Below are 10,152 nucleotides of genomic sequence, written 5' to 3' on the forward strand. Positions count from 1 at the left end.
CAAACTTTGATGAAGGCAGCGTGCGCACGTGAAAATGCTGCCTACATTAAGGACTTATTGTTAAATCGAAACAAAAAAACATTGCTGATATTCACAGATCTTTCTCTTTGAAAAACGAAATAAAAGAAAATCGCAAATAATGTGTGAAGATATAAAGTGCAAACTGGGGAAAAATGTACGTGGTTAAATTACCACTAAGGGAGATGGAAAATTAGACTCTGTTCTCCTTTGAGATATGAAAATAGCTTCGCACGACATACTGTTCTAAATTTTAAAAAAAAGTTTCAATATTGTTTTAATTTGCATGTTTTTCGCATTTTAGGGAAAATGTGATAATCGTGCATTTTCAACTTCGATTCAATGTGGGTAAATAATATCTCTCTCTTTCTTAACCAACCTAATAGAGTAAAATGTCACACACTTCTTTTATAACCGATCTGACGCCCCTGATGTCGTTCATTTTTTATATTTGATTAGTGAGTAAAGGAAACAACACGGATTTCCGGGTGAGCTTCTAAAACGAAAGGTGTGCCAGTTATAAATTGACATTCTGAAAAAGATTGAGGTTTTAAATTGTATTGAAATACAAATTAATATCAACATCTATAAGCAGTTGGCACCGGCGATTACGACAGTTGTCATTTTGTCAGTTTTAGGGATTGACGTTTCTAATCAAATTCTTGTCTGCATGCTCCTGTTTTGTGCCTCCACGCTAAAATTGGTTAAAGAGAAAAGCTCACTTTTTTTAACACTTTGACCGCGGTTTACCCATTGGATCATTTTTGAGCCTTTATTCTTTTGTAGAAACCACCAGCTTTTCTAAATTAGAACATCTCCAGTGACCTTCTAAATTTGCTTAGTGAAGAATCTTAGGGCGCTCAGCTTCTTTTCAGGAAGACTGAGATTGTTATCCAGCACTGAACTGTATATAATGGTAACTGTGTAATTCGCTTCTCGTTAGTGGAGATTTTAATAAAGCCGATGTGGAGTGGTTAACTTTTCAATTGCCACTGTGGACATGAAAGGTTTGGTTCTTAATTGCTTCAGCCAGAAATCTAAGCGAGGCTAATTTCCGACTACGCTTATTCTTTTTTTAGCGATTAGCATCAAGGTAAGCTAATATCTTAAAAACGTATCTACTGCTTTTTTTTTTTAGAACAATGAAACCCCGACTGAACCCTTCGAAGACAGTCTTTCAATTTTCTTTTTGCTGTTGGGTGGTGTTTGCGTAAACATCGAAGAGTTCATTAAAATTGGGAAACAAGAAGTGAAACAAGCATGATAATGAAGTGAATTTTAATAACTTGGGATAGGACTCAACATTTTCTCGGATGTATTGCTTAAGCGCTTCACATTATAACCTGTTAATTTAACCCTAACCCTAACTAATAATTTTTATAGTTAGTGGTCTTGTTTTCTTTTCAGGATCAGTTTATGCCTCGAAGCGAGGCAGAACTCAGTCGCACCTTCAGAACCACTAAGCCGGACGCATGGCAGTGATCTCTCGGGCTGCGTAGCTTGTATCATACAACGAAACATTCTAAACAACTGGTACATGTATGTCACCAAACAGCACGCGACATGGTTAGTACAGTACAGTTAAACCCAGCGTTTTAATGGCTCGAGTGTCATCACAACGAATAGGTCATTGTAAATAAAGTTGTCGGAACTTGAAAAAAAAGTCACACGGAACTGAAGTACCTTTAGGGCAATATTCGGGCCCATGCTCAACCTTAGCGATTGAATTGGATTCAAAACTAGTGCAAGAAAAAAAATATGTTATGCAAAAGCCAGACCAAACCGGCGCGGCATTGGCTGATAATACAGTAATGTTTGCTTTTGATCAAAATATTCCGCATCAGCTTCTTGTGTCTCTTCAGAACAAACACCCCTCAGTGTCAGTGGCGACGTCTCAGAGTCGTCTCATACCTCGCTTCAGTGCCAGCTAGTTCCGACAAAGAACCAATCAGATTCCGCAATCAGACTCGAAGCCACTGGAGCCTTAAATTGCTCTTGGCTTATCACCAATACAATCATGCTGGCAGATTAATGAAAAACTTTCAGACATCTTATGTGACGAAATTAATGTATTTTGTAACTATACCTTTTTTACTTCAGCATTTCCTTAACTTGTGGATATATATCTCTCTCCGGAGCCCTCACTTTGGTGATGGTTTTACAGACGCCACCTCCCGGCTCTGGTAGCAAAGGCACAACTTTCAATTCATTGTCTTCTCAGGAGACATTAGTTATATGGATAACCTTATATCCTTATACTGATATCCTTAGTTATCCTTATATGGTTACAAGAGAAAATGTCAAAGAGTCCATTAAGGACGGTGCCTACTATTTCAAAGGTATTTTTGCGCGGTTTACTGGATATGCGAGAAAAGCAGATCTCAACAAGTGTTATTAAAATCCAAAAAGAAATTTGGGGGTAACCCCGCATTTTTCAAAGATAATTAATTAATCAACAATATTAACAAAAAGCTTTTAAATACAAAGCAATGTATGGCGTTCCTTTCCAAATTAAAGCGTAATTATCTCTGAAAAATGCATGGTTACCCCCAATTTTCTTTTTGGATACCAAGAGCACTTGCTAAGTTCTGCTCTCTCTGCATAAATTTAAACCGCGCAAAAGTAAGCTCTACCGATAGAAAATCCGAGTATCTGGAGATGCGCAGAACGTATGCGGAATAACAATAGTAGGCACCGTCGTTAACACATTTCAACTTGGACCTTTTTTTTTTGAAGGAGGCATATGTCACTCATATTTTGTCCATTGGTATGCTTCTCTTATCACACGCATAAAGCGTCTATTGATAGCTGTACCTTCAACGCTATTCTTTATTTCACCACGGATAAGTGCGCACCCATGGAGCCGTGTATTACAACTACGATTTGGTGAAATGTTGACATAGAGCGGGCATTTTCGGCCAGATGTTTTTTTTTTCTCATGTGTGCTACGCGGAGAATAAGGTATAGAACAGTGGGAGATCTCATTCCCTCATTTGCAACAAATTACGTCCATTTGGGGCAAACTTTCTGGTTTCAGACGCGGTCTATGATTGAAGAACGATACAATAGATGATCACAGAAGAAATGCACTTAGCCTTGATAACAAAAGAAGCAAAGGGTCATAGGGAGGACCAATGAAAAGAGCAGTCTGGAATATCCACATGATTACTCAACTTTCTTTGAAGCTGGAAACATCAAGCTGAACTGCTCTCACTGGTAAAGAAAACCGAACCTTTGCTCTGGACGGAATTCCCAGGCAAAATCCAAGAAAATTGTTTGGAAAATCGAATAAAGAAGGCACGGGAGGAAGCAAGACCTCAAAGTTGAATTGCAGATTCCCTGTTCGAAAAACAGTAGGTGATGTGCCCGATAATTATCACGTTCGAAGTGTTGAAACGCCGATGAAATTCGTTGTAAGGTGGGACACACTGGAGTCTTTTGGGATGTGGACGATTAACCAGACTACAGAAAAAATTCATATTCAAAAGTTGGGTGTAAAGCCCTAAATCTAAAATCCAACACTGAAAAAAAAACACACACACACACACACCTAGGCAAAGTTTCTGTTTAATTGCTTAGCTATTTGCGGTCATCGACTATCGCTGTACTATCCATAGAAAGTGACCGTAGGTAATGACACATTTTTACTTAATTGAACTTGTACAAACGGACTAAGCACATTCGTAAAACAACCCTCACGTCAAACATCCAGAATAACGTCCAATTAAATTGTGTTCCATCAGACATAAAAAAGAAAACGACTATTTATATCAGAGATGATTTGATTAGAAGTTACTAAATTGTAAGTAGCATTAATGAAAATTAAAAACAAAACAAGATTAACGGAAAGTGGAAGCATAGATGTATCATTCAAATTGAAAAAAATTCTGTCGATAAAACTGCTTACAGCAACAATAAATACATAACATACTGACATCAGCAACATAACCCTCTGCCTAAAGCACCTAACCCTACATCAACATACTGACATCAGCAACAAACAAGTCACACCAAACAGAACTTCTCCCCCATTATACAGTAAGATCTTACAAAGACATGAATGTTTAAATTTCTTTTACGAAAGAAAATTCCAACTATGTGGATCACCACTACTGTATGTTAGGCATCTGACTATTTGAGAATAAGAAGCCAGTGTGTAGTTCACCATAGTAATAATTTAACTAGAAAAATATTAGATTGCATCTTTGTCCTTTTGAACACTTGGAGCTTCATTTAACAATGATTTCAGTGTTGAACTAACTGATAATTTCTGACATCATTCCGGTATCCATTCCAATTTGAAAATTCACTTGACAGAGAACAAAGTCAATGTTACTTATTGTCTCTTTAAACTGCATAATGGATAAAGATCTGTGTATTATCGCACAGGGAGGAGGGCCTTTTCGATGCAGTTTTCTTCAAGCATGAATTTATATTCCCCAGGCAGCTCTCTTGCAACTGTCCACACATGTTTCTGCTTTACTACTATTTTATGTCACAAGCTCAATAATAGAAGCATTTCAATTGGTTTTCACCCATATATGAGAGGACAGACGCATAGCTGACATCATGATCAAAAATTGTTAATTCGTTTTTATCTAAAACAAATAGATACCATGTTGCTGTACATATGTTCAGTAATAAATCAGCGAAGACATGAAAGAGTGGTATGAACATGATATTTAGTAAAACCCGGCTATCGCCTCAAGTGCCACTTTTTTGTTCTTACCACATTTTCACATCACCTCTGATCTATTCTTGGTTTTCAATCACACAATTTAACTGCCATGTTGGTGAACCAAACAAAAGCAAAATGTTACTCACATTGTGCATAATAATAGAGCCCAATTCCCAAAAGACTTTTTCATTATCGTGCAGTACACCAACATGGCCGCCAATGACATCAGTGCAAGCCAAGGATTACTGAATAGACACACCTCAACATTGAATCTATTTTAATTTGTTAAGTAGACAGGCAAAGAAATTAAAACGAAAAGACCTTTTCACGGCAGCCATCTTGGATCATTTCTATTGTTCGGAGAATTTTGTCATTGTATGCCCAGGGTTAAAATTTGATTTTGGTTTACAGGTTTTTAGTACCTGTTTGATATTTGCTTCCTTTGTTTCACATGATAATTATTAATGTACACTGTAAGAAAAGAAAAAGTGAAAATCAAGTTGGTATGGGAAAATTTTGAATCAAAGCCTGAGCATCCTATAATCTGCGGGTCCAAAACACTGGTCACTTCCTCACAGGTCAGTATACATGTCAGTGTGCATGTGATACAGACAAATAAGCAACACCAAAAGTGTCTCCTAACCCTAATCACTCTACAAAAATGTTTCAGGTCGAAGGAAACTTTTGGTTCAGTTGTTCATCATCGGAGCAGGATGTCTTGGTCTTGACCTGTGTAATTTGACCTGTGTTTAAGAGTCTGCTTTTCCGCAGTTTGTCCTTCAGAACACCAAAATTCAAGATGGCCATCATAACAGTGAAAAAGTTTGTTGCTGATTGTTGGGACATTTGCTCACCACAACCCTATCCTTGGTTCATAGAACTACAAAATGTATACCGTACCTACAAAAACTTAAAAATCCAAACCATTTGACTGAATGTTATTTTCACTTTAGAGCGCAACTATTTTCACTCACTCGCCCACCCATCTATCTTGGAATTAAACATTTTCTACTTTGTATCACTGTACAAGAAAGTTACATTTGGTGTCCAAATTGAAACACCAAAATAACATTATTATTATTTAAACATTGTGTACTACATCAAGCCCTCGTCAAAAGGCTTGACAAGAAACAGCTTGTTGCCAGATGAATCAGTAAATATGGGAGCTTTTTTGTAATGTTCAATTAGTTCATGAAGTGAGTTAAAGTTACGTGGACCTATGTTAAAAGTTCCATTTTCGAGCTTCACTCGAAAATGCTTGATTCTGTCAGGAGCTTTCATGGATACTGAGTAACCACCCTCCTGAAAAAAAAAATGGAGAAAATAGAAAATGTTAAGCAAGCCCCACCTCTTTGCCAAGGGTATCATCAATAACTACTTTTACATGGAGCTTCTCATTTCTCGCATCTCTTTGAAATGACACATCAATTTTTTAGCAAAGTATTTCAATTAAGACAACACATTTTTTCTTGGACTGGGGGAAATACATGTATTCTTGACTAACGTTGTATGTTAAGTTAGAATCCTCAGAATTTCCAACTCTCTCGCAGGTTAACAGAATGTGGTGGGGTTTTCACTGAGCCATATTTCAAGTCTTAAAAACAATGAAAAAAATTACATGTAACTTTGTTAACATTTCAGTCAGGTGCGTGTGTGGGTACTGTATGTACGTGTTGCATTTTTAATGTCCAGGCAAGGCCTTGGTTATATTAAAGTCATTGAAGTCTAACCTGAGTTTCGCTGACTCGTACTAAGAAGTCTCCATCTGTAGCACCTTTGTTCAACATTTTCTCTGCATGACCCCTTGAGATGTTTCCCCAAAACCACTTCTCATCTGAAAATGGAAGCTCCTGATGCTCTGGCAAAATAACTTTTCGTGGAGGGATGAATTGTGAACTTGATGAGTCAGAGCTAGTTGCAGAGGTTTCACCATCACTGTCTACAATAACAATATAATTACGAGGTACTAAGCCACAAGAGCCATCCTGTTTGCGTGCAATCCACCACTCTGGATCGTCATCAGGTTTCTCTATCACATCCAAAATTTCATCCTTTTTGAAGCTAAGCTCCTCTGGATTTTTAGGATCAAAATTGTACAGTGTCCTGACCTTGTGTAGAACTGCTTTTTTTGCAGTGAGTTTCCCAGACTTAGAGTTATCTTCAGGTTGTATGTAATTTGATGGAAACCAGCCTTCCGTGTTACCAATACGACCTTTCCACCAGCCATCCTCTTGCTTTTCAATAACTTTTATCTTGTCACCCTTTTTTAATGCCAGTTCATCGTTGTGTTGTGGCTGAAATGCATATTTTGCTATCACTGTTTCTAATACTGCTCCTAATACTTCCTTGGGGACAAAGTACTCTCCTGCTGGCGGCTGTGTCAAACTTCCATTTTCTGGGTTATCTTTCTCTTTAGGACGTTTCAGTTTTCCCAGAAACCCCTTGTTAGCTCTTTTCACATAGTTGGAAGGTACATAACCAGTTTCACGACGTGAGTTTTCTACTTGCCACCATGTCTTGCTGTCATCAATGATAGTCAATTTCTCATCCTTCTTAATGCTAAGTTCCTCACTTTGTGTCGCAGTATAGTCATAGATGGCGACAGCATTCATACATGACATCTTAAAAAAAAAAGAAAAATGGCAGATATACATGTATGTAATATAAAACCATCTAAGTCAAATTTTGAGTCAATTTTTATCTGTTTTTTATCCTGTTCAAAATGCTTTCGTAAGCACTTGCAGACAGGCACACCCAGAGTTAAAAAATGTTATTTTTTCTCTGCAGGAAGCAAAGCAAGTTTATTTCATTTTATTACCTTTGCTATGGCATCCCAATAAATTACATACAAAAAAAACAAAAAACAAAACAAAACAAAATGGCAGGGTGACCACAACAGTATAAAGTCAATTACTGTGGGCCCAGAGCTATAAAATTAAGTTTAAATGAGGATTACAAAATAGTGATTTAAAAAAAAAACTAGATGCACTGTAATACTACAAAAGGATGCTAGTGTTACATTTAGGCAGATGGTATTGAAAGTGCAAGGATTATTACAACCGTAGTTGACTAAAGTGGAAAAGTACCGTATTTACCCGTGTATAAGTCGACCCCCTATTTTTGATGGCAAAAAAAGCAATTTCTTAATTTCGTTGTTAAATGTTCATGGGACACTTATGTTGTATTCTTCGATTTCTGGAAATGTGGATACACAAAAAAATCAGGGCCTCAAGCGCTTAATAGTTTTGTGGTTCAGCATCTGTTGTATATGCGGGCATTTTGTCCTTGAGTTTCGAAAAAGTTCTCAGAAAATCGAACATGTAAACTTCAAACTAACCTGTTTCGTTGTTCAAGGATAAAGGGCTTTAGAGGATAAGCACAACATCACACAGGAAGCAGGAGTCAATCTTTGAAAATAACTTGTGAACGATGCGAAAATGTTCAAGGTTTAATTAGTCCTTGACTTATAATTTCTCAAATGACAAACAAAACAAAACTCATAAACTAAACCATACAATGTTTGCAAGAGCATTTAAGTCAGCCAGGTTTGTATAAAGAAGAAAAAACATTCATTACCAACCAGTATTTTCACGCAACACAAGTGACGATGCTTGCACGCAAACACGAGGTATTGCGCCAGGTTACTAAGCCGTTGAACGATCGAGTTTTTATTTGAAGAAACAGAAATGCCTTTTAGAGCTTTCCGCCTTTGGAAAACGAAAGTTTCCAGTGTCTATTTCATATTTGTGCTTGTGAGTATCTTCAACATTTAGAGTTGGACAAATCCTTTTTCATTTCAACTGGAATTGCTTACATTCGTTTTGAAGTCTTTTGTCATTCATTTTGAAGTCTTTTGTTGGCTTTTGTCCACCGATTCGTTATGCCCAAGACAACATTATTACGTTAATTTTGAATAAATTACTTAGCTGGAACTTGGCTCAAAGTCTTTGACCCGTGTATAAGTCGAGGGCGATTTTTGGAGCTTCTTTTGAGGCCATAAAAGGTCGACTTATACACGGGTAGATACGGTAGTAGTTTAACATGGTTGATTTGAAAGAGCTGCAAGTTTTTCCAATGCCTTGTCCATTTCACTTAAATGTTAAGCTTTATCAATGAGCAACAACCATACAAAATCAAAATGATAAACATAACCTTCATCTACTTAAGAAAGGATGATCTGACTTGAAATTGCTTTAAACTCAAATACATAATCATTAATATCATTAAATTCACAAACAACTACACAATATTGTTTTTTATAAAACAAACGTTTGATCTTGTCAAAAAGAGTTGTTTTAATCCCTTTAAATTTATTTATTGTAAGAACCCTGCTATAAATATTATTACTTAGAATTAAGATTAACCACAAATTCACAGTTCACGTCACGATCAGTTCATCAATATCAAATTATTATCATAAAAAGTATGCTGTATTTGTGGTGACGCTACTTTCAAGTTAAATGTGTGTGAAAAATTAATCCTTCAGACCCTAAAACCATCTGTTCAGCATTAAAATTCATTAAAATTCATACACATAAAATTTAAGAAGTATAGCTTTCAAGTACGCAACGTGGATCGGATGAACATGATTTAATGTAGCGGTGCAAAAAAAATTATTGTTTAACATCACACCTGTCGTCACCACAAAGTCGAAAGAAGTGATCATAATATTGAAATCTAAACATCATCACCGACCCAGCTAACCAGAGACAAGTCAATGCATAAAAATCTGTTTATCGGATCAAACAAACACTATCTGATCATGTTTCGCACTCGTGCGGGTAAACTTGAATCGCATTTTCTCTCTTCATATGGGAAATGTTACTTCAGGTATTCGTTACTTTATATTAGACTCAGGAAAAACGGATACTGCTGCAAAGTGCTGTATACATGTATTATGTAAGTCGTGTATCCGTGCAGTCGACCAGATCTTTTTTTTTTTGTATAAAGAAGAATCATGCTGGAATCGAACACATTAAGATTTGGAACATTAATACATGCTCGTAAACTAAACACTGACAATTCATCATCTAGCTAACAATCGCCTCTGTGTAAAAAATAAAGCGCTGATCAAATTTTCGCTTCCGACTTATTGCACCAGACACAAGTCAAGATTAACATGTTTACGTTTAACAGTAATTTCTCTTATGTGATCCAGTGGCCGTCAACTTTGTCAAAAATGTTGACTTACAATATGTTTTAAGTTCAATGTCATGTAAGCTTTCTCATCACGCATCGTGCGTTTCCAAATTATCTGTACTTCCTGTCGTACCTCTGCCGACTTTGCCTATTTTACAAGTATCTCTAACCTTTTGTGTCCAGCATATATCCTTGTATTGCTTTTGCCGCGGATCACTTGAAAAAAACCTCGATTATTTTCCGAAGGGAATTTTGTTACCAAACGGAACTCGTTGAACCAACATGGCCGATTTACACCCATGTCACATGACAGGTCA

The 10,152-nt window shown here is 36.7% G+C and overlaps 1 protein-coding gene and 1 long non-coding RNA gene across 3 annotated transcripts in view; one reads left to right on the top strand and one right to left on the bottom strand.

Moving 5' to 3' along the window:
* The window catches only part of LOC138028347 (uncharacterized), an 83,184-nt gene extending 78,159 nt beyond the window's left edge, over nt 1–5,025 (top strand). The window contains exons 6-7 of one of the 2 annotated variants that reach the window (XR_011127644.1): nt 1,426–1,584; nt 3,056–5,025. This is a non-coding gene — a long non-coding RNA (uncharacterized lncRNA). Of the gene's footprint in view, nt 1–1,425; nt 1,585–2,118; nt 2,389–3,055 lie in introns of those variants that run through there. The other variant, XR_011127645.1, reaches the window with a different exon arrangement.
* LOC138028341 (SH2/SH3 adapter protein NCK1-like) lies at nt 3,570–10,152 on the bottom strand. The gene is made up of 3 exons (XM_068875839.1): nt 10,006–10,152; nt 6,427–7,317; nt 3,570–5,998 (listed from the first exon to the last, which is right to left on the bottom strand). The coding sequence occupies exons 2-3, from the start codon at nt 7,315–7,317 to the stop codon at nt 5,792–5,794; spliced, it is 1,098 nt and encodes a 365-aa protein (XP_068731940.1). The 5' UTR covers nt 10,006–10,152; the 3' UTR covers nt 3,570–5,791.

This window comes from Montipora capricornis, chromosome 13 (assembly GCF_036669925.1).
Source record: "Montipora capricornis isolate CH-2021 chromosome 13, ASM3666992v2, whole genome shotgun sequence".
NCBI classification, from domain to species: domain Eukaryota; kingdom Metazoa; phylum Cnidaria; class Anthozoa; order Scleractinia; family Acroporidae; genus Montipora; species Montipora capricornis.

Excerpts from the sequence above, each read along its gene's own strand:
- LOC138028341 (XM_068875839.1), bottom strand. The coding sequence starts at position 7,317 with ATGTCATGTATGAATGCTGTCGCCATCTATGACTATACTGCGACACAA. Across the intron at positions 5,999-6,426 it reads TACGAGTCAGCGAAACTCAG|GAGGGTGGTTACTCAGTATC; the intron begins GTTAGACTTCAA and ends TTTTTTTTTCAG.